The sequence below is a fragment of the Clinocottus analis genome, unplaced genomic scaffold (genome assembly GCF_023055335.1).
Source record: "Clinocottus analis isolate CAN_PGR_092001 unplaced genomic scaffold, fCliAna1.0.p SCAF_14, whole genome shotgun sequence".
Taxonomy (NCBI): domain Eukaryota; kingdom Metazoa; phylum Chordata; class Actinopteri; order Perciformes; family Cottidae; genus Clinocottus; species Clinocottus analis.
Genome location: NW_027175865.1, coordinates 12,516,427 through 12,543,987, shown reverse-complemented (window position 1 = coordinate 12,543,987; position 27,561 = coordinate 12,516,427). Strand labels below are relative to the sequence as shown.

Here is a 27,561-nt window from a genome sequence, read left to right as displayed (position 1 = left end):
GTTATTGATTGCACTGTGCCTCATTCATCCCATCACTCACATTGTCTTGATACAAACCCCCATGATCACTGTCATGCCTGTTCATTAATTTTGACATTTGCTGAAAGCATTTTCTAACCACTGAAATGGAAGTGAAATGAAATGCAGGTGTTTTCTACGAATCAAAAGGACAGCAAACCTCCGTTTTAATCTCTGTGAAGCTTTAAAACCCCCCCTCCCCGCCGAAAGAAAATGCCGTAGTGCGTTAGTGAGGGACTGGGGATGTTTGATTGAATTTGCATCTGTCTGTGGATGTGTGTTTTGGACTCTGACTCAAGCTGAGTACTAATGGCCAATTCAAACCAATTACAGCGGTAATTGCAGAGCGCTTGGCATTTGGGCTTATGAGGAGAGAAACCTGTTCTGCTTGGCCCGGCCAGGTACTAAACAGAGAGAGACAGAAATAGTCCCTTTTGTCAGATATTCATTTACATTTGAGGGACTGGCTCTGTCTGAAAAGTCAGATGTGAACAGTTTAAAATGATATACAAAAGGATCCAATATCATCTTCTGTAGTTTGCCTTAGTTACATAAAAAAAACAAACTCATATGACATGAAATGATGACAAACCGCACTAATTTAAATAAAAGAGGCGTATTGTTCAGAGGATCTGGCTGCCTGTCGTATACAATGCTTTTGTTTTAGGTGGGCCTATATATCCTCCTGCAAACATTTCTCTCACGGCGTCGTGTTTTCCACAGTGACTCCTCTCACTGTCAGCACTGTGATGGGTCGAGAAAGCAGCTTCTCTGTTTTCTGCCCACATACGAGACGAAACCGGTCAGAGACGCACACGCTGTCCGCGAGACAAGCTGCCATTTCCACAAACTGTGAGCGCCCACGCGGAATAATCTGCACACATACCAATATATAAGATCCATGCATATTTTTACTGTATCGCCAGTTCTTCAATGGCACGTCGATAGAATAATATATGAGTCTATTCGAGCGATGACGGCACAGAATACTTGAGTTAAATATGCAGAGTAGTGAATACTTAATATTCAGTATAGTAAATACTTCATGCTACATATTCACTACTCTATACTTAGTATTGTTAATAACTTGCTGACACTCTCAATAAATAATGATTCTTAACATTTGCAGTTCTCCGTGTCTTTATTAATAAATCACACGCATGTGCGCTTAAGGGTCGAGAGAGCACTGACACCTTTTTTGGATATTTCAGAACAATATCTGACATCTGAAAGCTGAGGGGAAACCAATTAGAGGCAATATTTGATGCTCAATGATAACGCTATTCCAGTATTTTAGAATTGTCAACCATTTTTATAAAAAAAACAACAACAATGCATCAGTTTACCTCGATAATTTCGGACTTCTCCAATCCTATTTGTGTCTCATCCTCATGCCCATTATCTCCCCCTCAAGACTCTGTGACTTGCACTGTTAGTCTGTCTTTTTTGGCAGACGTCACCCAGACTGAAGTACATGCTGTATGGTTGTCGACTTTTTTTTCAACTTTGTATGTGGTGAGTGTTTCCTGCAGCAGCATGGGGCATGTGGGATTGATTTAAATGAACTACAACTGTGTTTCTCACAGGATCTGTCCGGACCTTGGACCCTTTACGGGGGTCCGGGTACACGCCGCCTCTCCACCTGAAGAAAATTCTAACAGTATGGTTCACTGATGTGTTTCAATTATAATTTTTGGATAACACTGGAGCGCTGTAGCACAGATATACATAAACGGTATCAATATTTGGCTACACAGACATTATTTGTCAATGTGCTTGAGTAAATGTACTGCTTTGCTTGAGATGTATTGATATTTTGAAAGCTGGAGAATCTCAGTAGACTTTTCCTCGGGGGCTGCTGGATGCTTTCTGTCTCTTTAAACCGCGTGGAAGCACTGACTCGACTTGATAGCATCATACAGTTCCTGCTAATACTTCAAGAGGACCATTAATGTGGCGGCACAGTAAAACGAGCACCCTTTGGAATAAGAGTATAGGCTGTGGTGATAAACGGCTGAACTTGGTCGGTAGCAGACTGTGAGCACACTGTGAGGTCAACAGATGCCGCGTGGATGCTGTGCGGTGGGATTTGTTGAACAAGGTGACATTTTTCTTATTTTCAACTTCTAGTCACTGGAGATGCCATGGACACCGGCGCTTTATCTTGTAGTTTTGTGTTGTTGAGAGGAGTAGAACCTTGACCACGACGCAAGTACAGGGCGTCCTGAGACGCCCCCACCCCCACCCTCCTCCGCTCCTGCACATCCTTGTTGCACTACGCAAGTTTACATTTGCAGTCTGTCAGCTAACATGAGCACATCACGCCGCTCTCCACTGACCTCGTTCGTCTGCATTTTTTTAGTCCAAAGAATCGCTGCCGTCGTCGGGATGTTTTTGTTTATCCGTTTTGTTTGTGCCGCTCTCCTCTTGAAACTCGAAATACCCCTGTGTGACGTCCGTTTGTCTGAAGCGGGAACCGACACGCCTGTGTTTGATCATACCACATTCAAAGAGACTTAAAATCTCACATCTTGCCCATTCCAACATTTAGTCGAACAGCAACTGAGCCTCTCAACTCTGTCTGCCTGCCTTATGTCTTATTTACACTTCACTCAGTTGGGGAGAGCATGCTGTTTGCATAAAAAGGGGAGGCACAAAGTGAGAGCAATGGTTTGTGAAGGATAGAGATGAAGAGAGGAAAGAGACGGAGGGAGGGATAGCCTGCACGCTGATATGACAACAGAAAAGCCAGACAGTTCCGCTGGACTCAGTTTTATCCGACTGATAATTGAATCTCACTCTCGATAGGAGTTGCTGTGTATATTTTAAAGCTCCACAAGACAACCAACATGATTCAGCTGTAGTTTCTTGACAGCGAAGGTTTGCAAAGTTTTTTTTAGAGCGTCATCATCATCATCGACGCCTTTAATCCACCATGTATTTTTAGCCTTCACAGATTGAATTTAAAGTGCTTCTCCTTATGAGATTCCAATGTCCCACACAGACACACACACACACACACACACACACACACACACACACATGCACGCACGCACGCACGCACGCATACACACACAAATGTCCTTTGTAGCCTTCAGTTAACCATCTGCTGGGACAGGGGCACATGGTAGATGATGTGTTAATGAATGCATAGTTACGTAATCCAGACCTGTGGTGAAGTGAAAGACAAGAGAGCGAGCGGCAGCCAGATCGTCACCTCTTGACAAAGTGGAAGGGAGAGCGCTGAAGAGATTTGTTGTGCCACAAGTGCCCCCAAGTGGCCCGAGGTAGCATTTCTTCCTCCTTTCTTCAGCTTTTTTAAACCTGACATGACAACTACTGCTTTGCCTGTTCTCTTTCTGTAAGGAAAAAAAAGAAGACCGTGATAGACACGGGAGCTGATGCATCGCAGGCAGATATAGGGATGGTGTTGCGTTTTCTCGATGACCACTGTTAAATGGGCTACATGCTGACACAGTGAACCACAAAGCGGGGACGACGATTATAAATCAGTTCCCAGACTTCCCTCTTCCTCCTCCTGCCAAAATGACATACCTGACCCCTGGCCTGGCTGGCCATCATACCCCTTATGAATCAAAGACACTGGAGCAGAAGAAAGCAGAGACAAGGACTTATGAGCGCTTGGCTCTGCCTCCCCATTTTCTCCTTTCTCTCTCTTGCCGTCTGTACTTTTTTTTTTTTTTTTTTTTTGCTCTCCCTCCTCTCCTGCATTTTTCTGTGGAGCTGGGTTGTATGATAAATCTTCAAGCGAGGTTCAAAGCACCCGCGGAGCAGAAACTGCCCAGCTTACACCCTGTTAAAATCAGTTAATATACTGTACATAGCGGGTCGACACGTCTGAGGATACATGCAGGCCCTCCCCCGCCTCTGCCAGTACATCATACCACAAAACACATTTCTCCTTCTCTGACTCCTTCGGATTGAGTTGCTTTATTGACAGAACTATTTGTTGAAAACATGCTGTTGATACAGCAAGAAACAGGCAACAAAACAACAGCTCATACTGATCATTAAAATCATATATCATTTAAATTCCATCCAGGCAGATGAGAAGGTTCACCCCTCTGTCCTCTATCTTAGCTTAGCATAAAGCCTGAGAGGAGGGTGAAACGGCGAGCCGGGAGCAAAGGAAACATCACGTCTGCACGGTTGGTACATTGGTGTTAATTGTTGAAAAAACACACAGTGTACAAATTGCCTGGTGGGCACATTTGCACGCATGAAACAATTCGATCCACTTTCAGTTTTTGTGGGGTTCAAATCGATGAGAAATGACGTGTAAAGTGTCCATCTTTAGTGTGTCGTGCTGTGATGTCTTTGGACGGAGCCACTGTGTCCCTCTGTCTCCAGACTGTATGATAACCTCAGCTCATTGCCAACTGGCTCTAGCTACCTGACATTCATTGTACAAACATGACATTTACCTCTCTGTAAGAAAGGGAATACGCATATTTTACAACCTTTCAAACTATTCCTGAAGCTTGAACTTTTTCGCGAACGCCGTACTTCTCAATTTGCTCGCTCCAAAGTCCAAAGTCCAATCTGCAGTTATGAGTCATTTGAAATGTGTTTTTACTTCACCTTTTATTCAGCCAAGATAATCCCATTAAGATTTTAAATAACATTTTCAAGGGGGGGCCTAGTCAAGCTGGCAGCATAAATTCATAAGCCATTACAAACAGAAATAAAGGACTCAACAAAACTGATTTTCAAAAAAGGTTCACTACTGTGAGAACTAGCATACAACAATAACAGCCTGTCACAAATATTGATAATACTATAACACAGTTGTAAAGTTCTTATCGCTTTGTCTTCCTGCCCATAGTAACAACAACCCATCTAATAAACAGAGAAGCGGCCCAGACTCTGGTCTGCTCCACTGGACCTGAACACAAGCATTTCATCTGTTGAGCCAGCAGGCCAAATCAAGTGGTCTTTATTAAAGTCGCTTTGATGGATTCACCCCTGGCCTCCCCCGCTGTGATCCATCGCCTGTCCAGCCCTTGGAGGTCGTAATAAACTTGTTTAGCGATGGGGTCACTGCATGCAAGCCGAGCATGTGAGTGTGTTTGTGCGTGAGAGCTTTACTGCTCGTACAGTACGGTGCACGGCTCCAGTCTATTGTCTCCACCTGTGGGTTTTAGATCGACAGCTGCTCGTACTGGATCCACTCGTGATGACGTGTGTACTTTCCTCACAGATTCCAGCAAGATTGGAACACACACACACACACACACACACACACACACAAACTTACTTAGTAAATTAAGTACCCGTAATCGCAGATTTAGTGAAATCATACACAGAAAAGCTATTTATTTAAGCTATTTATTTGTGGGGGGAAATTATCCATCTTTATTTAAATATCCCTGGCATTGCTTTGAATAGGCAGGACATTTGAAAACACAGCGACCTGGCTTCCAGTGCATTAAGCATCATGTCTCATTTCTGCAGTTGTAATAAATCGGCAGCAGTCAGAAGTGTCTCTTGGGAGTCGCGTCAGGCAAGGAAGATGAGATCTCAAATTGTTCTGTCTGTCCTCGAGTGAAAGAAGCACAACAATTAGCAGATGTTGTAGACGAGGCCAGCCAACGTGTGTGTTATCTTCTAGTTAGCCACGGCTGACGTCCTCGGCTCACATCGGGATATCCAGGTCATAGTTAGTCGAGGTGAAACCCATCCGCCTTCTAATAGGTACCGCAGGGACCAGTGTTATTGGATGATTCATCAGATCAATGGTCGGCTGTTCCCGTCTGACTTCCTGAGTCCAGCATGTGGGGCTTGTTGGAGTTTATGTAGCTTACATGGTAACAAGCACCTGGCACTGTGTATTATAGGCACTGAAGACGTATATGAGTTTATTGTTTGAATAAAGTAAACATTGAATGTCCGGCTTTGTTCCAAGGGTGTAATACAAATGTTTCACTTTTGAAAGTAAATCACACCATTGAAAGTGTATGATGTACTTTTATGAACGAAATCTCTCGCAAATAAAATTTTACGAGGGCTGTGGCGGGAAACAATTGGGGATATTTCATTTTGAAAAGCCCCGTGGAAGCTACAGCAAAGGGCAAAGCCTGTTATTGTGGCTGTTCTTTATGGTGTTGCTTTATTGACAGTGGTATACCACTAAAGTCACTGTTGGTTGTCTTACCTTGTATTGTGTATGGACAAGCATTTTACTGTTGGAAATGCTACTGGAATAAAGTTATAATATAATTATATCTTAATATCAGACATTACATATTTGAAAAATACTGAGATCCAAGATGAATAAAACAGTTAGTGTGCAGTTAAGACTTTTTTTAGTGAAAGTGATTGGAGTTTAGTCACATTTATTTACAGCAAAACAGACACACAACAAGTTTTCACAGTTTAATATAAAAAGTAGGTATTGTGATAGTGTCTCTAAAGGTTTAAATTCTGTTCAAATTAAGTAACTGGTCATGTTTTGGTCATCTGTAGCAAAGTCCATACCCTCTTGCTCTGTGAGCAGAACAATCCTCATGGAAATACAGTCTGGACACCGTTTCTGAATACATGTTGTTGGTTGAAATTCTCAGTCATTCACCTCGACCGCAGTCATCTGCTGAGCGTGCACACATGTCCCCAGGCTCCACTCCAAGATGTCAAGAAGCTGAAACCACCAAGCGTGGGATAACGTATTCCTTCTCAAATATACCACTTCCTGGATATTGTTCATTTTATTCATCAGAGGCGACTTGATAATCTGGCGCCGTGATCGTGCCACGCCGTCAGAAATTCGCCGGGCGCACCATCATGGTCGTCATGGTAGCCATCAGATTTGGACCCTTCCAATAGTACCACTTGATGCCGTTGTAGCGAACCACACTGGATGAGCTGGGGTAATATATGCCATTCAGGTTGGATGGACCGCACGCCTCAAACCACCAACCTGGAGCCGGAATGTGCCAGAGTTCAAGGAAGAAAAAAAAGTCAGAATGAATTAAATTCCAGCCCCTGAAATGTAACACCCAGATGTACAGCTGTAAGTCAGCAGTGACTTCATATTGGCAATGGAGGGAAAATGAAATGCACTTTTGGACATTTACAAGGGGGTGGATAGAAATGTTTAACAGGATGCGTCACAAGGGGAGACAGACGGAGACAGACGGAGACGGACGGAGACGGACGGAGACGGGGGGGGGGTGAGACGTTGAGGGACGCCGCGTACCTCCGGATGCCAGCTGGGCGCACTTGCAGGTGCAGCGGTCATTGTCTCTGTCCTTGGTGCTGAACTGGGTGCCGGTGTGGGTGAGGCTGCTCGTCCGTCCGGCTGTGCCACTGAAGCCCTCGGCATGAAGGCTGGAGTTTGGGAGAGGAGTTAAAGAGCAACGAATTTCAGCGAAAAAGCTCAGCCACAGGCGGCTTTCATTATTTAACGCTGCGTTGGGCAACTTTGCTTGTTTGGCAGCTCCACATGACAGAGAGTGGTTACAGCCAGAAAAACCGTTTCTTTTCTGAATTCATCTAAAGTAGAGCAAGACCCAACGCTCTCTATGGCAGCACCATCTTGTAATTTAGAGCCGGTTTAGAGCTGAACTGTGTGCGATAATATTACATTAAAAAAAAATGGATCAATTATTTCAAAACCACAGATGATGAAGATAAATGAAAAGAAACCAAAGAAAACCCACATAGGAGATCATAGCCCGTTTAGTATGTGTACAATACATTTTTAATACACTGCACCATCAACCCCCAGGTTCCCAGAGTTGCCAAGCATTAAGACCAAATCTAACGTAAAGATTGTCTCATTATTTTCATCCATGCTGTGCTTTTTGAAAGCGTCTGAACGGCATCTCGGCACAAGTTTAATTGATTCGCTCAATTATTTCCAAACAGCGTCCCCAGCAGTGGAGTATGTGTGACTGTGTGTGTGTGTGTCAGTACTGGTCTGAAAGGGGTGGACAAGGAGGTCAGCCCTGCTGACTGGCCTCTCCTCTGCCCTGCCAGTCTGTCTGGTTAGTACCGGACTCTCCCCCTGAGTTATGTGACCCCCCCCTCCGTTGCCCGGGGCACGTTGTCTGTGATGACTAAATGAAGGATCCTCCTCCTGAATGTGTAAGTTCACAGGCCAGGGCAACACATCACAAGGTGCGGCGAGAGGGTGGTGGCAAGGGGATGGGGGGGGGGGGAGGAGTTGAAATGCCCGTCATCGGGACGGGAAAATCACAGTGGAATAACAGAGAGGCTGGAATAACACGCGAGGGGATATTTTTGTTGGAAAAATGTGGAGAAAATTCAAAACTATATCAAATTAGACAAGATGGCAACCACAGGCTAGGATATATCCTGTTGGAGCGAGTGGCCTGTGAACCGGGCCAGCTCTTCTTACGCTATTAGACTTGACTTCCAGATGTATTAGTTCAGCTATTCCACCGCAGACTAATCCTTTTCATAGTGACTGTCCGATTGTGATTGTATCCGTTAATGACAAATATACTGTTGCGGTAAAAGGGATGCCATTGGTTTTGATCGGAGATTGGCGACCTCAGTGGAACATGATCTTTCATGCTGATTATTAATTTATGAATAAGATCTCCGTGTTGCTTTTTCGGGAGCACACTGGGTCCAGCTGAGGAGCAGGAGGATTGCTTTGGCTGACGAGCTGCACAGCGCCACAGCTCTGGCTGGGGAGTTTTAATATAAACCCCCAGATGAAGCCAGCATCTTGAGCATGCCAGTAAAGCTGGTACATGTTGAACTAGTTACACAGAACATGATCTCAGAGGTAGCGAGCTTCAGAGGTGATTTTTATTCTTTCAGGTAGTGTAGCCTACAGCAACATAGTGAAACATTCAGGTTCACCGTGCTAAGTTTGTGGAACAAACTCAGACAAATGCAATTCACTGCACTATTAGGGATCTTGGAAAGCATACACCCTCATATGAGTATGATTTGTCATCTCTTCGAGCATCAATCTCCATAGACTTTCACAAAAACAAGGGTAAATTCCTGTTAATCCATATGAAATCCAACCAAACTGTTTTAGATTTGTATTTTATTTCGCTCTCTTTTTGGAGGAAGTGTGGCTTCAGCACATCCAGATAATCTTGTTAGTGATGGCAAGGTTACTGAGCAGCTTGGTTGGAGTTGTCAGTCCCTGGCAGGGGGCAGGTATTGCAGAGCGTTCCTGTTATACTCCAGTGGAGGTGGCTCCCCTTGGGAATTCACAGGGGCAGTGGTAGCCACTGTGATAGGGGAAGAAAATTGGAGGCAGACAACAGTGCCTCGTCGTTATTGAATGACATTCTGAAAAAAAAACACACAAAAAAAACAGCCCAAGTGGTTTCCTTAATCAGCGCAATGAGCAGAGAAAGCTTCGCGAATGACAAAATAGAAGTTTGAACTGTCGATAACAGTTTCTAATCTGTTGTGATATTACAAGTCTCACACCCACAGGCAAGGCTACGATTGAATGGGTGTTACTGCATTGCAATTATGCACTTCACATTAGAAGGCTCTTAATAATACACTTCACTGAAATGTATTACCTTCATTATAATCCTATTCATGTCGGATTCCTGACAAAGTGAAATAATTTAATTGGAGACCCGAGTGTACATGAAGTGTTTTAGTTTAGCATTTCGTCGTATACTGTGATATACTGAACACTTTTATAAGGTAATAGGATGTGATTTAGGAAGCAATATCGTAAATTTTTATCTGAGCGTTATTTCTTCCGCAGGATTAAGGCCTGCGTGGCCAGGACTGAATGTAAAGGCTGTGTAATGCTGGTACCTGTAGTGGTTGTCCTCTCCGTCGATGTAGAAGCGATCGTAATGGGAGAACGCTTCATTCCCCTCTCTGTCTTTTAGTTGGACATGCAGACTGTATTCTTGGGATCTGGTCAGCTTGTGGATGATATCATTCCCCAGCCAGTGCTCCCCAGTCGGCTCTCCAAAACCCTGGATTAGACACAAAGACAGAGAAACAATGGAACCAGAAACTAGTCTAACAAGGGGGTTGTTTTTACCAGCGACCTGCCAAGTCCCTGTTTGGAGTTAATGTGAAAATGACCCTCGACTTAAGAAGTCACATGTATCATTTTTGATTCCGACAGTTCACTGAGTTTATTAAGACAAATCCTCCACTCCCAAAACAAATAGCTAGTCAACTGAGACTTACATTTTACCCTAATGTCCTACAAATGTTTTTTTTCTGTGCGACCAACACATACAGTTACAGACTGTCTTAGGGGGCAAATTAGGGGTGGAAAGTACACAAAAGTCACGGTTCAGCATGCACCTCTAATTTGGGTCATGGTTTGGTACGTTATCGGTACAGCAAGGGAAGCAAAACAAAAAATAATAATACAACCACGAATAATATGAATACATGTTGTGTAACGTGCAGCAGTGGCTCATTGGTTATGACTTACTTACTTATGAGGCACTCTAAAACTGGAATGTTGTCACAAAAGTTCTGAAAATAAATGCATTGCTTTCAGTTGTTTTTCTAGGGATGACTAATATGCACAGGTGAACTTTGTGTGCTTTAATTCAATCATGCAGCGACTGACGCTCTAAAGCATTAGTTATTAATTCAATAATGCAGCGACTGACACTCTAAAGCATTAGTTATTGTTCAGTCTGACTAATTTAGTGCAAATGTTATATGTACACTATATTAAGACTAATTTAATTGTGTCATTCACTGCAATCCACGTGTACAGTGTTCAAGGCATTATTGACCGAGACAGCAGATAATTATGCCTATGGGAGATTTTGAACTTGTGTCAGATGGCGTTCTCCGTCCATTTATTGATTATGTTTATAAGGAAAAATGTTCTTTTCTCCAGTAGAGTTCAGAGATGAGCATTGAAGCTGTTTTGACAGTTTTGCTCTAATTTATCAACCACTTGTATGTTACGAGTTTGGAATATAAACTAACAGTTACAGAAGAGAAGTGTCAAGGACACTGCTCTGCACTGGGAGCCAATGTAGGATAATGTTAACAGGTTGACGGCACAGTAATAGGAAAGTGATTTCAGCATTAAATGAAAAGAAAACCGACACAGTGAGCCACGCAGGCATGATTGGTTTGACAGAAATGGATTCGCTGTGGGAAAGGATGTCGTCTCTCCAGGGAAGTGATAATAACATGCAACGTTCATTCAAAGAGACTGCCTAAGATGAGAGACATAATGTGGCTTCTGCTCAGGCTGTCAAAAGCAAAATGTCAGTCTTTAGACTGACGCAAGCGGATGTTCTGAGACCATGGAATCGCGGTGTGATAAGGCCAAACTAATTAGAAATCCATATTTCCTGACAATAAGCATGTCTCTATTAAGGATACCAAACTATACATGTGTAGTAGATATATTGATGGGATGATATGCAACCAATAAAAGTATTTCTCTATTTTTTTCCTATCGTGATATAGAAAAACCAGCTGCTGAACTGCGTTCCAGCAATAGTCCCATCAGTTGGACAATACTTTACGTTCTGGTCCTCACATGTGGGAGTGAAGCAGGAGCGAACTGCAGTTCTGCTGCACGCAGAGGGCAAGAAACAGTATCTCGACTACGTCCAACGCTTTATATGTATTAAGATATGGAGAAGCTGTGCACACACAACGCAGATCCTGTTTAAATGTAGATGAATAATTTACGGTGTTACAGTACATGACCATTACTTGTGCATTGCAAATACACATAATGTGTGCAAAGCAGATTTAAAACCAGTGCAAAAAACTAATAATATATGAATTAGCTCGGTTATACAGGTTTCACATGCAGTTGATTTAAACCGGATGTGTGTAAAAATACTAGAAAACAGTTTGTGATTTAAAGTCATCAAGATAGAAAAGAATAGAAGTAGAATAGAAGATTCTTCCGCTTTGCCCAGCCCTACTTGGCATAACTTTGTCAGTCTTCACGGGAGATCATTTTCTCCTCGTTTAACTCTAACTTCTCTGTCACTTAATCTCTCTGTCTGTTATTGGTCTTAAGTGAGAGTAAATAAATACCACGAGCCTCGGCGCATCCATCTGTTGACCAGCGAGGCCTGGGTGCAACGTTTGGTCAACACTGGACAGTTTCTGAGAATATGAAGTGTGGGCTGAGGCAGTGAAGCATTTTAGTACATTCGTTATCTGCTATCTAGCATGTGCTCCCACGCCCCAACTGGAACCAAATATTTATCCTCCACAGGAGTTTTGTCGCGCCTTTCTTTTGTCTTTTTTGTGTGTCTCTCTCCTGTTTGCAGTCACGGTCTCTCTCCATTCTCTTTTCAATCCAAGCTGTAGCAACTGATTTGTTGGCGTGGGTGAGAGACAAATTGCCACCGCGCTCCATCCCGAACTAGCCGCTCTCATTTGTTCTGTGTGAAATTCAACACAAGCGGAAAGGCGTGCAGGCATATGTGTTTCTCTAGCGCTCGACCGGAACATCGATTCAATTACAAAATCTCTGTGATGAGGTTAAAAAAAAAAAAGCATTACTTAAATGTAAATCCAAACGAAAACACAGCGACGCTCGATTCGGCCAGAGCTCCACAACTGCATAGTCTCCTGTGTACAATTTTATTAGATCCAGTTAGTTTTTTCACAAAAGCCAATGGGATTAAGGATGGGTACAAACAGTAGTGCTCTGTGTGTCATTGAACTGCATGACGTGTGCGTGCGCATAAGCGTGTGTTTAGTGTGTGTATAAGCGTGTGTGTATATGGGTGTGTGGGAGGATGACGGGGAGAGGGAACAAGAGCAGGTGCAATAACATGGGGGGGTTGGTAGAGTACGCGAGGGCGGCCAAATACAACAACCCCAGGTCACCTGGGATCACAAGCTCGCCGGTATCCCACGCCTCTCAGTGCCAAATCACCCGTAGAAGGTTATTGGAACCTCCTGTCCGGTCTCACAATACTGACCCATACTGCCTATACTGACAATGATGCACTTTAACCCGAACCCCCGCCGCAGAACTCACCATTTTGTAATCCCTCCAGCCACGGTGGAAGTTCACGGAGCCGTTTCTCCGATGCTGCAGCACCGTCCACCCACCACCCCTCGTCTTCATGTCGCAGAACACCTGTGGAAATGAAAGACATTTAGCAGACATTTATATTTCCTGTGTCTGGGGAACAAGGAACGAGATGATTGCATTGGTAATACTGAAAGAAAAGTGTGGCTTAGTCATATTCTTTGCTTTCTTTGCCTCGTGGATGATACAATATGTCTTGATTGATTTTCTTCCCTCTAAAGGAGCTATAATGTATTGCTTTTTTGCAGTACACACACCATTGACATATTATCACCTGATAGCAAACACCATCTTACTTGCCACAATCCTTTTTACACATTCACCAGATACACAGGATTATTTCCGAGTCGTGTTCCAAGCCACGTTGGCAAATGCAAGTCCAATGTTCAGCCTCCCTTGATCTCCACAGCTGCTGAGGGAAATATCCGGCTCTGTAGCAGCCAAATGCCCCACTGCGTTAACCAGCTAGTCCCTTACAGTTGATTGGCCCTGGGCCAAGTGTGTGGGGGCACTTTTCACTTTCACTAGCAAACAACTATTTGCTGTTATAGGAAACAAGGTTGATGAAAGGGATCCAAAACAGTAAAGCAATGAGCAGAGAGAAGATAATCAGCGGAGATCTGCAGAGCTACTAAAGATGACACCTTTCAAATAACATGCAATGTTTGGTCCCAGGTGGGAAGGAAAAGCTAACAGAGCAGCGTGTTCTCTCAGTGGGGGTTGAGCGGGAGACTTATTCCTTTTTGGGTTCAATACATTGTTCTTCTTCTTACTTGGCTCCACATTTTGCCACATGTAGATATGTTTCAGAGAACAAATAGGACTGAATTGCAGTTGTTCTTCTTGTGACATAATTGGAAATATGTTTTACATATTCAAGTTGTTGGACCGGACATATTACAGCTAACCTATACTGTGGGTTTTCACCCTGGGTGGTTAGATTAGATCATTTTTAATTGTACAAGTGTAGTTAGTGTGCACACCTTTCAGGCTACAGGGTGGAATTTACCTTTGAATCTCAAAATGATTACTATGCAATGTTGTCACCTCAAACGTTAGATATAGGGCTAGGCAATAATTTAACATGATAATGTTGTATATTTCAATGGAGGCGTTTCGAATCATATAGAGAGATATAGTGAGACACAATGAAGTTGTCTAACTACATAATATGAATACTAACTAAATAATGATTGTTAAACTATTGTTTGAATCTGATTACTCTGTATTAGTGTACACCCTATGGCTATTCCAATAGCCAAACGGCGATGATTTATATCAGATACAGATTGGTTTTGTTGTTTTCTTTTCATATATCAAGAAGAAATCAGAAGAAAACAATGATGTGTATATATATATATATATATATATATATATATATATATATATATATATATATATATATATATATATATATATATATATATATGTCTGAATTGACAAATGGATTCACATAGAGTACTCATGTATTAATATAATCAATATTAAGTACCATAACACATGCTATATCGTGGTGTATACCAGGATAGAAGATTTTGACCGTATCGCTGAGCCTTATTGTTTGTGACCTTTCTGACTCAATAACAACCTCTAAAACCTGCAATGTGATCAATTACTGATGAGACAAAATTGATTCACTTGGCTGGTTGCTTGAATGTTGTCCGCCATACAAACCGCTCTGACCTCTCTCAGGAGCCGGGCAGAGCGGATGCTGGTATGTGGTCAGCATCCCAAGGGGTCGCTTATATTTCATCAGCTCAAGTGGCTATTTTCTGCTAGAAACGAAATGAAAGTTTCCAGCACTTTTCCAGAATAGGAAAGCTAAATCAAGGTCAGAAGGCACTCAGGTCTTCCACCTCTGAAAAACGAGTAGACTGGCAACATGCTGTGGGTTTTCTCTGGCACATTAAGCTAATGTTGTGGCCTTAAAGGCACACACTGAAGACAAAAACAGGATCTTGAAATAATCATTTTGCGTCTTTTCCCAAATGTGTTCATTATTCTGATTTAGACCATATTTGATATCCCATTCATTTATTAGTAGCCACAAAGTCAGTTCCGGACAAATCCCTTAAAACTAAATGGCAAAAATCCAAACATTTTAAGCAGTATTTAGCGCTTTAAAAAAAAAATATATATATATTATGCTGTGGCTCCGGCTTTTAGAGAACACAATTGTTGAATCACAATGTGTGCTGAGAAACAAGCCCTAATGTGTTTCATCTTATGAAATGTTAGCATAATGTAGCTCTCAAAAGCATGCACAACAGAGTTATGAAATATTAAAAAAAAGCAAATCTAAACTATGAATTATTTGGTTCGTAAACATCATTATTATGCACAACCTTGGTGATTAAAAGATACATAGACATATGCATTCCACAAATATCTGTATGCTTTTTGTCACTTGTTCAGCTGAGAATACCCCGCTCTCTGCTTTGGAATTAGGGCAATTTGTATCTGCCCCATTTTTATGCAGCCACCCAGATTGCCAGCCACATTGGAATTAGATGGCATAGATTGAAAGCAGCGATGATTTTGGGAGTACTAACTCGCATCAGTGGAAAACGCACATTGGCCCCGGTTGGCAGGAAACACATGGCATCGGTGCCTAACACCTGGCTGCCTTGCCCACAGGAAATGAAGAGGAAGAGCAGGGGAAAACACAGGCGGTGGGAGATGGTGCCAACCAGCAAAGTAGACTGAAAGTAATGAATAACAACAACAAAAAAAGACTTTAAAAAAACTGTTTTACTGCTATCTTTCCTTTTTTTGTGGTAACTCTGAGAGTGAAGATCCCTGCCAGGTATGCTAGCTGTTATTCAAAGAAGGCGGTAGCCTGCTGGTGGAGGCCACGGTTGAGTTAGCAAGGGGTAGCAACTTCAGGTCAGCGGAGGTTTCTCCTAAGCTTTCCTGACTTTGCATTCAGCGGCGCACACTCACTCACCATGAAGCCTGTGGGGTGTAATGCTCCATGTTGCTTATTATTTTGGCCCTCTGTAACCCAGCATGGCATTTCCATCCACCTCTTCACCAAAAGCCCAGGCACATCAGCATTACATCAGACTAGTTTTTCCTTCTAGTGTTTACTGCGTCGGAAAAGCATGTGACAAGCACCCAGAATGTCATTGTGTAGTTTGAATGAGCTTGAGGCCGGGCAAAAATAAATGATCCCAGTATTAAATACTGAAAGACAAATGCAAGAAAAATGTCTTACAAGAAAAAAAAGTTCCATGTCACAGTCAGTTAGGTGGCATTTGCAAGAAAAGGCCAATGACCTTTAAAGCCTTACTACCTTGAGAGTCTGTGTAGAGTTAGGGAGGCGGATGCCATATAATCCACTCTCGGTCACTCCAGATCGCAGGATCTCCGCACAGTCCCTGAAACTCTGCGGCTCCTCCTTGGCCATATTGAAGATTTCTGTAAAAAAAAAAAAAACGTGCAGAAATGTATTTACAGATGGCAACCTTATGGGTTTTGAGCACAGATCCAAACCCCATATCTAAGATATCTTGTAATGTTAAGCCGCGGCTTAAGCCTGCAATATCTGCAGTGCATGCATGCACGTCGTGTGTCTGGGATTTGAAATACAAGCTATTGTAGAGGATGTTCATCATTGAACATTTTAATTTTGTAGCCTAAATCAGAAACCACATGCTGATTAATTTAAGTGCTGTCAATGTCATCTTTTGCCTAAATTAAATTCTGGTCTTTATTGATGCTTTCGTCTTTTTTTTTTTTTTGCCGTATTAAAGCAATAAATCTTAGGAATGCAATATATAATTGAAAGCTAAATGCTAGCGAGTGAGAGCTCTATTTCATATTGAGTAATATTTGTTCATCTCTGTTGAACCCACATGACATTTCCATCATGCAAATGTGTATCTTGCACAGGCATAACGGCATAAGCCTCAGCCTCACCGTTGCAGCGGTTGGCCATCGCCAGCAGCTGCTGAACAGTGTCTGTGAGCACGGCCTGCTGTCTCTGGAGCGAGGTGCTGTTGAGCGTGGAGCTGACCAGTTCACCCTGGAGCTGACCGACCAGTCGACTCTGCCTCTCCACGAGCTCTTGGAGCTGCTGCTTTTCGCTCTGCAGGCCCTGCAGCTCCTTCCCATACCGAGCCTCCAGCGCTAAGAGCCTCTGCTCCAGGAAACTGCCAAAGACACACACTGGCGTTGAAAAGTGTAAATCGGAAGACGTCACACTGTATCGAGTGTTAAGATGCATCGAGAATCGTACGTGACAGACGATATGTGGAGCGGCTGCATATGGAAAATGCACCTGTTCGACATTTACCTACCTCAGCGGAGGTTGCACAAACATGCACATTTACATGATGATGACTGATAGACATCAATGCGACAGGCTCATTGGGCTAACATCATACAAACACCTGTACTGCAGCAGCAGATGGGACCGCATGCAAAGCCTCTCGATCACAGCCATGAGGCAACAATCTGACTGTGTGTGTGTTTGCGTGTGTGTCTCGGCCCAAGTGCCACACCCCCCACTTCCAAATGAAGATCATAAATCCCTGCAGCCTGATATTTATGGCTTTGACTAACGACTGTGCAGTCGTTATTTATTGAAACAATCCAGCCACCCAGATTGAACAAGCTACTTTTTAGCTTTGTGCCCCACTGCCGCACTAAACGTGTATCCTTAATCTCTCACTTTAGGCAGCGACTCAGTATGTGGCCTGGAATGGAAGCTGGATCAATCCAAATCATTTTTTAACATCACTTCAATTTCAGATTTACCTTGTGAGCTTGTTACCATAAAAGTGGCAAAGCAAGCTAACAATTTGTTCTTCATTATGTGTATTTTACCTTGAGGAGCGGTCAAAAGGGAAAAAGTGCAGCGGTATTTCAGCACAGCGATGTTTATACAGTAAGAGGGTTTGACAGAACAGACATGTTATTTTCGGATCACATTGCATTCTGGCCAATTAAACTGTTATGCTCATGATATTGCACTATTTATTATTTTTGAAATACATATTTCTACTAGACTGCTCTTACCCTTTAGCCGCAAAACGCTGCGCTTCCTGCCAGTAGTATTTAACATGTAATGCTTATGAAAACAAACATGTCTTTCAGCTCTTTTTCACTGGCAGTAATTCAAAAACTGGCCCAATCTCATTGAGGATCAGCAGCAGAAGCCCCCAACAACCACTACGGTTGCCGTTTTTATTTCACAGCTGCTTGGCAGCAAATCTCCTCTGACCTTTCTAATTTCACGTGTCCCCCTCATGGTGTTTACTTGTAAAGTAATGTATAAATGTATTTGCATTGAAGTACGAGGGTCACAAGGCCAGAGCGCAGCCAGATGTGTAACAGGTGTTGGAGTTGGGGCACTGTGTGTTCTCCCAGTCCCACTTGGTACAGATGGATGGGATGATAAACAATCCAAAGACCCGCTGCCTTTCACACCGCCCAACACCCTGTCCTTAACCTCTGCTGGCCTTAATTTGACCTTGTGTTCGCAGAGAGAAGAATGGGAAACCCCTCCTAACACTCGCAGCCTATTCACTGGCACACGCACACACAGAAGCTCACACAATGCACATTATGTTGTTGTTAAGTGCCCTGTTCGTCAGAGAAATTCAACATATTTTCTCCCGGTACTTGGCTGAAATGGAATGGTATGTACATGTACCACGTACAGTATTTTACACTGAAGGTCTTTATATTTGTTGCCAAATGTCACATAGCCGTTTCCTGGTGCTCATGAGGAGATGTGTGAAATGTTTCCTACAGCGACCACAGCAGCTCATTTGGGATCAGCAACGCAAAAGCAGCAGCTAAACAGACCAAGAAAATAGCGCCATCTACAGTAACCAAAAGACTCACTCACAGAAAACCCAGGTGAAAGCTATTTGACATTGAGGTAAGCGCAGTTCTTGACTGATAGCTGATTTTCTGGAAAATGATAATGAAAAATAACCTTGTGATGTTCAAAAGGAGAAAATAAGTGCCTTGTAAATTACTGTCCATAAAATATCTGAGAAGGAAGTCCCTGTACACAGTAAAAAGTCATATCCTGGAAGTCTCACAGTGCCTAAAAAAGGACTTGCCTGAACAATCTTTTGAAGGGTGTGTTCTCACCTGTTTTTATCATTGAGGCGTGAGATCTCTTGAGTCTGCAGGAGGATATGTTTCTCCAGCCGGTTAGTGAAGAGCGAGTACTCGAGCAGCTGTATCTCCAGGCGACTTGTCTGGTTTAACACCTATAGATGATGAAAACAGAACAATAACTCTATCACAGTATGTGCAGTGTTCAAGAATGGATGATGTCGAACCCATTGACTGGAGGGGGGTATGACTGTAAAGCACCCTGTGGGATAAACAATGTCTCGCAGAACAGCACAAGGCCCAGAATGCTTCAGTCTTTGATCTTACTATGAAAACGTGAGAAATAATTATCTCCCATGCACTTGTGCCATGTTTTGAAGTTGCAGATGAAACATAAACCTGGAACAAAGCAGCTCAGATATTTGCACAGGTCGTAGTTCAATATCAACTCTGATAAGAGAAAAAGAAAGCACGAATGCTGAAACAGCCCAATCTGTAATAACAGCTCTGTGGCATGATTGAAGACACATCTGTGTTGTGCTACTGAGCTTTATGTTTTAATTGGCTGGTTGTCAGACGCCGAGCACCATTCATTGTGTCAATCACAGCCTGTAGAACCAAATACCAGCTGTTTTGAAAGCGGTTGCCGCCACCTTTGGGCATGGCTTCTCGGCGGGTTACATCTGATTTACATTTAATTAGCGATTCGCCAAGTGTTTCGCAAGTCACATCATTTGTTTTTGCATGGGTGTGACCCCCCTGCAGTTGTTCCTTTGGATTGTCTGGAAACGAGTCGGCCCTGGCTCACTCAAACGCTTCCTGATGGGCTCACCTGGGTCTCAACGTCTGTCAGTTTGCGGGTCTGCTCCGCTGATTGGCTGAGGAGGTTGGTTCCCATTTCCAGCATGGCAGCTGTCTGAGTATGTACCGCAGTACTTTTCATTTCCTCCATCCCAGAGCGCACATTCTCCTGGATGAAGTTCTCCAGCTGTACAGGGAACAAGCAGACTCTGAGAATATTATATTGCACGTCACATTCCTTAGTGTCATTGTGGTGGTAATCATATTTTAGAAGGTAATACATTCACTGACAGCTTGATGCAGTGTGAAAGTAGTAACCCTAGAGTCATCCGTCTTTTTCACCTCAATTTTACTCAGGTACTGTGATGGAGTCCTTGAAAAATAGTACCCCGATGGCACTGACGGTGTCTTGCCACCGTATATCCATCTGCAGATGTACCTCAGGCAAATACTAATCCGTACAATTTAGCACTGTATAGGTGTTTCAGTAGAATTTCAAAAAGTGCAGTAATGATATACAGCCAATAGCCTGGGATGAAATACATGTGCCGGACTTCAGGGATAGTCGCCTACACTCTCATCAATTACAAGGTCAGATAAAGAAGCATTGGCAAAAACCCATCATATGTTGCTAAGGGAGTAAAAATAGGATGGCACCCTTCTTGCGGCAATAGATTTTCTTATTAATGTAGTCGGTTTCAGCAAACGGAATTTTGCAGACAAATTTGGCCTTCAATGCTGTGAACGATGGGATTCTGTTTGACGTCTAACGGGCAATGGTCCGGGTAGAATATCGAACCGGACAACATTAATATCAACAATAGGACTTTTGTGGGACTACAAGATCAGACTTTACTCGTTAAACCACATGACTGGAAAATGACGTCTCGAAGGAGAAAGCTAATGAGTGGCTATTCACAAAAAATCTAAGAGAATTCAGATGAGACTTTGACAGGAAAGTGCTTTTCTTTACTATATCTTATGCAAAAACGAATGATCTAAATAGACAAATAGAGATTAATCTGCAATTAAATAGTTTGCCTGCTAGTATTCTTTCTCTCTTTGTCTCCTATAGGGATGCACCAATCTGACCTTTTCAGACGTGATACAATATAGATTCCTCGGCTTTGGGTATTGGAAGTCCCAATCCAGTACCAGTGTTTAATAATGCAAGTATGCCTCACTGTGTGAAAGTGACTGGAATAATTATTTTATGTGTAAGGCAACATCAGGCTTAACTAAAACATTGTGTGTCTAACTAATAGATACATAGATACATTTACTAAAATAACAAATTAAAGTGTAAATATTTTTAAGTATAAGCAAATTGGTTAAAACAGGAATTAAAATGTCACTTCGTAATCTCCAGCTATTTGAATACTTAAAGACAACTGAGACAATGGGGAAAAAAATCCCTCCACAACAAAGGTTATAAAGAGATTACCAAGCAAATTATTGCCAACTTCAAAGGAAGAACCAAAGATCTCTGCATCATAATCAGGCTATTTATTGAAACTGCCACCAGTCGCCTGTAGGAAGAGTTTATGTTACAGCCTTCTGTGATACAGAGGTCTTGATACACTACATCTCTCCCAGACAAGTGCATTAATTGCAGCTCTGTCACATGCTGCACTAGGCCTCCAGATAAATCACATTTGGGATGTAGCATAAGTATGTGTTGTTGTGTCTAAGAGGTAGGGATCAGTGCTGAGAACATCTTTGGAGTTGTATTACTTGAGGTCCTAATTGTCTAGCCAATAGATATTTTTTCTCAGTTGCTATTATAGAGTCGAGGTGTTTTGTATTATTATGATGATGATGAGTCGGAGGGCTATGATTGTGACGATCAGGAATGATTCATGTTTCCATGAAAATGGCGACTTTGATGATATGTCAGTGCAACACCAAGCAAATCCACTTTTAGATAGAGAGAAACGCATCGTCAAGCCTTCGGTTGTATGTGGATGCCTGCCTCAACCCCGATACAATGACCAGGAATTACAATATGGTTTTTATTTTATAAAGACATTTACAAAAGATCTTTCTAATAACAATCAATCTGATAGGCAATCTACAAATCACAATGTTTAAATAGTTTGTCCTTTTGCAAATGGTTGACAGGGTGTTTATTATCCAAAGTAACCAGAATATTGTTCTTGGAAACAAATGTTTCTGATTATTATTTTTTTTGTTTCATCAAAGGAAGGGGATGTTGGTCTAGCCATCGCTTCAGTCTGAAAAAAAGTGGATGGCTCTGCCATGAAATTTTGTGCAGAGATCCATTGTCTACAGGAACTCTAATGACATTTTTGATCCCTGACATTTTATCTTGTGCCACCACAAGGTCAACATTTTCACTTGTCCAAGTAAAATAGCCACAGATGTATTGGGACCATACTTTGCACAGATGATGTGATGATTCCCAGATGATGTTTCATAATAACTTTGGTGGTACCCCTGACTTTTCCTCTAGCGCCATCATTTTGGGGTTTGACTTAAACACCTGCTCAAGAACTGGATAGATTGCCATTTGATTTGTCATCATGCTAGCTCAAGAAAGTACGATGGTCAACATGGTAAAAGTAAAACAACGCTAAACATCAGCATGTTAGCATACTGTGTGTTATACACTGTATGTGTACTGTAACACATACATGGCTGTAAACTGTTACTACTATTAATGCGACAGGTGAAAACAGGAAACAAGCAGTAAGAACAACCATATGAAATAACCAATCTTCTTGCTGATGGTCTTACTTTACAGACAGAGGCATCAGTAATATATTGTGGTTGATGATGAGACTAATAAAACAGCATGCACATGACGCTTGATCTGCATGTATGTAGCACTCTATAGCTGCATATTTTAAAATTGCAAAGGGAGGAGGATGGGATGGAGAGAAATTGAGCGCTTCTGAGTTGGTCGCCACTGGTTGTGAAAGTGTAGACAGGGAGATACAGACAGTAACATGTGAAATGCAATTTAATGATGCAGCTGGCTGCAAGATAGCATATTTTATTCATATGAATACTGTTGGGTGATTTCATATACTGTGTAACAATGCTTTGTATTTCATACTCATTATATATACATGTAGTATGTCTTTTATTCAGTCAATCATTACAGTACAATAAGTAAAGCCACAATCTAATATGTAAAACAGAAAGACTGAAAAGTTATATGTAAAAGCATAATGCTTGAATATTCCTATCCTAAATTCTTATCAATTAAATCAGAAAATGTATTCACTATAAATAATATCTGTGTGTGTGTATATATATATATATATATATATATATATATATATATATATATATATACGCATATTTATATATATATATATATATATATATATATATATATATATATATATATATATGTATATATATATATATATATATATATATATATATATATATATATATATATATATATATATATACGCACACATACATTTCATTCACACGTGTAACCCTCAAATAGTTGTATGAACAATCCTTTGAAAACCAAAGATGAGTTGACTATTGTTACATTACAGTATTTCCCTCTGAATCTAGGGGAGTAGAAAGTAGCATAACATGTGAACAGCACTTGCTTTTCCACCACTGATTAATATCATGCTGTACCCAAAAAAAAAAAAAAGAGTACTGCTGTGACCGGCTGAATAAGTTGTCAAGTCAAAGGTCATAGTTTGAGAATGTTCAAGACGGGTAAGAAGAGGTGAATCTTTAAGAAAATAAAAACACAATGAGAGATGAATAATGTTAGTATGTGGGTAACATACTGACTCTATGAAACATCACGGGGCCAGGAAATCAGGTCACCTGAGGGTAGCCGAGCCACCTTGATCTCTATGCAATATTTCAGCATTAGCATAATCCACACAGGCTCTTAAAAGCACTAACAAAAGCATCCCTTACATCCCTTTTGTCAATCCCTCAGGGCAGCAGAAAGTTAAAGGGACTAGATGGGGGGGCTGTGTTGGGGGTTGGAACAAAAGAAAACAAACACGAGTTTCTTCTTGGAAACACCAAAGAAGGAATCTGGAACATTGATACAGTCCTGTTGCGCTCGTCCACTTGGAGATTCCTCAGCGGAAACATGCTGGATTAGTGTGTGTGCGCTCCGAAATCTGTGCGTGCTGGTGTGTTTTCTTTCAAGGGGTTCGGGTTGAAGGCGCACAGTGAGGGTCATGTGATCCCGGGGGAGCCTCGAGTGAGATCGGACAAAGTTTCACGGACAAACCGACACATAGTTGCCACGTTTCAAGCTCTTTCGCATACCGATTCCTCACCAATGTTATGCAGATAGGCCTAATGAGCTCCACAAGGTGCTGAAAAGGCTTTGCCATCTGGAGGTCAAAGGTCAGCACAACCCTGTGCATTTCTAAAAGAGGCTCCCGAGAGTCTTGCCGTGTTTATGAGGAAATCCCACCTCCAGAGCATAATCATTTATGCAGCACTATGGCCGGGTGGAGGTAGATTGTTGTACGGTTGGATATTTGTGTTCATTCCAGATGTTATGTGGAGGAAGTTTGGCAACGGAGCAAGATATGAGTCAGCAGAGTTTTTTCTATCGATGGAGGGATAAAAACCTGCTTCTCCTCCATGGCCTCTCATATCGCAGCTCTGGGGGAAAGGGAGTGAGAGAGAGGCAATATGCTGCAAAGAATATGACTAAGATGAGTGCAATATGTGATGTTTTGCAGACTGTATGCATGAATAATATACTGTACACATGGGGGAAAGTGTGTGCTCTCTGGCACTATCCCTTCCTCACATTGTCTCTCAAACACACATACCAGTTTGGCCTTGTGGGATGCTTTCCATGGATGCTAGGCCTCCTCTTCATAGACTGAGTGTGCACAGGAATTGTGTGTGTGTGTGTGTGTGTGTGTGTGTGTGTGTGTGTGTGTGTGTGTGTGTGTGTGTGTGTGTGTGTGTGTGTGTGTGTGTGCGTGTGTGCGTGTGTGTGTGTGTCTTAGATAGCATAGATAGATAGTTTGAGATCTAGTGGTCGGCGAGTCGAGGTGGGGTAAGGGACATGTTCATCATCGCAGAGTTGCAAAATGGTCCGAATAGTAGTGAACGAGAGGAACGGAGTGTCAAATATAAAAAGGAGACTGAGAAGAGAAAAGAGAAACGCAGCCAATCTTATGGCGAGCGAGAGTGGGGAGGGACTTTGACATTCTTAATACCTAAATTTCAAATCCTGAAATACAATCAACACGTTTGCTCTCAACCAGCCAATCTGAGCACTCGACGCAAACCCTTATAATCGGCCCGAGGATTAGTGTGTACCATAAATATTCTGTGTGATGCAGACAAGAATGGAGAGACGGGTGGAGAGGGATGGCGTGTCAGTCAATCCGTCCCAGACAATGGCCCGACGCTGTTTCTGTGCCCTGATGACCTTCGCAATGAAAACACTATTGTGAGGCCACTTTTAATCGCATCATTTCATTTTAGTCAGTCATAATCCAAGCTAAATGGAACCACAAAGGACAACAGCCATGCTGAAATGTGTCTGGACAAGATAAACTTTTTTATTTTTTCCCCACTGAGAAACACATTTATGTATTATGTATATTTATATGTCATCTGTGTTTGGTACACAAAGTTTTCAGCTAACTTGCGTTTACAAAAGGGCTAAAACACGGGTCAAGACGTCGCCCCAAGACTTTGGAGTGACAACACTAACGTAGGTCTGTTACATATTTGGCACAGTCTGATATTAGTACGCTTATTTCATCTTTCTCCTCTCATATGCAACAGGGAGTTCTGCCTTAAATACAACCACACACTTATGCACCAGGTGTTGACGTGGTGCCCGATATGCATTCGGCAAATGCGTCGTATGAGAAGGACAAGAAGTCAGATTGGCCGGATGACGGAGGAGAAAGTCTTGGTGTTAGTCAACAGCGCAGAGACCTTACCTTCTGCAGCCACTGGGTGTTATTCTCCATGGCACTCTCTAGATTCACCAGCTTCCTCTCCTGCCAGGAAGGCCTCTCCTTTTGGGCCTTACCCTCCTTGAATTGGCTCGTGTCGGGCTCTGCCTCGGGCGGGGAGTCCCTCTGGAGGGTGTTGGTGACCTGGAAGTCCTTCAAGGGATGGCAGTGCTCCACCTCGGGAAGGATGAAGGTGTAGCTGCAGCGTCCTTGCTGCACTCTGTGCTGTTGGCGCTCTGAGCTGGTCGCGGTGGCCAGCAGGTGAGCCAGGTAGGCAAGGGTCAGGGCCAGCAGGCGGCCCATGTCAGGGGAGAGGGGACGGGGGGGGAGGAGACGGAGGTTGCTCCCTCTGGCAGCGCAGAGAAGTGAGTCAGGTGAGTTGCCCCTTTCGGTACTCGATGCCTCCTGTCTCTTTTTCTGTCTTTGGTGAAAAAGTCCCTCAAGGCTCTGACTCTGTCCTCCTGTCTTCTCAGTCCAGCTCCTGCTGCTCCTGTCTCCGTCTCGGTCCCAGTTAGGGCGAACAGAAAACACACACACACAGGAAAGGGGGATTGCCTTCTATTGTAACTTCAACAATCCAGTCCAGGAAACTAACAGCAGACTTGTCTCTCACCATTTATCTCTCTTCTGAGAAGTTGCCTTCCTCACTGCCTTGTTCAAGCAGCTTGAGTCCATGCGTCGGTCTGGAGGAAAAGGGGAGAGGAGGTGTTGTCGTGGAGAGTGGCCTGCTTCAGGATGTTGGCTGAAGTGGTAGACTGTGAGTAAAGAGAGAGAGAGTGGCGTACCTCTTCACACACACACACACACACACACACACACACACACACACACACACACACACACACACACACACACACACAAAAACACGCAGCTCCTTAGCACATAATCACTCAACCAACCACCCTTCCCTCTTTCACTTTCTCCCTCCCTCTCTGGTACTCCTGTTTTTTTGCGGAGGTTAGAAGAGGAAGCTACGAACATACACACTGCTCACCACAAGAGCGAGAGCTAGCAACCTTCTCTGACAATGTTTTGCTCCCTCCCTTCCACTCGCTCTCTTTTTTTCTCTGTTAATATCTCATTCTCTCTCTCTCTCTCTCTCTCTCTCTCTCTCTCTCTCTCTCATTCTCTCTCTGCAGTTTTCTTTTTTGCACGAGCATAATTAGCGATAGTACGTTACTGCAACAAATATGTTATACAAGCTTTAACGTGTATTTCAAAAAGGTCGAAGTGAAATGATGAAAACATGAATACAGAATGTAAATACGTATGATTTCCAATGATCTGTAATTAAATGTTTTAAACTCAAGGATTACAGCAATTATTTTCCAAAGCTAGTAAATTGACCTTGAGATTACTGTTTCTATTTAATTACAGGTATGTCACTATTCAGAATAAAGTTCCATTCTACAATCGCTTTTCTCACTGCTTCCCTATAAACCATACACGGCAATGTATATACTCTCCACGAAACAATATAAACGTTAATGCACTATAAAACACTGTAGGAGCAAGCATTACCAGGCTACATAGTGTGCATACAATAAAAACAAAACAGTTATGATGCAAGTTATAAAAAGTAGTCTAGCAAGTAGTTTAACAATGCAATTTAATGGTAACGTTGAGAACCGTGAAAGGAAAGAGATGATAAAAAGGAATAAAAACACACAAAACAGGAGACTGATTTGT

The 27,561-nt window shown here is 42.5% G+C and overlaps 1 protein-coding gene across 1 annotated transcript; it reads right to left on the bottom strand.

Annotated features, from left to right (window-relative positions):
• Positions 1–6,440: 6,440 nt before the first annotated feature.
• Positions 6,441–26,673, bottom strand: angpt2b (angiopoietin 2b). Its single transcript, XM_068575664.1, is given in 11 exon segments — positions 6,441–6,955; positions 7,235–7,365; positions 9,805–9,971; positions 12,992–13,093; positions 16,341–16,465; positions 16,967–17,199; positions 19,154–19,275; positions 19,953–20,108; positions 25,858–26,198; positions 26,243–26,408; positions 26,411–26,673. Coding segments are annotated over 11 exon segments (1,782 nt in total). The 5' UTR covers positions 26,489–26,673; the 3' UTR covers positions 6,441–6,794.
• Positions 26,674–27,561: the final 888 nt, after the last annotated feature.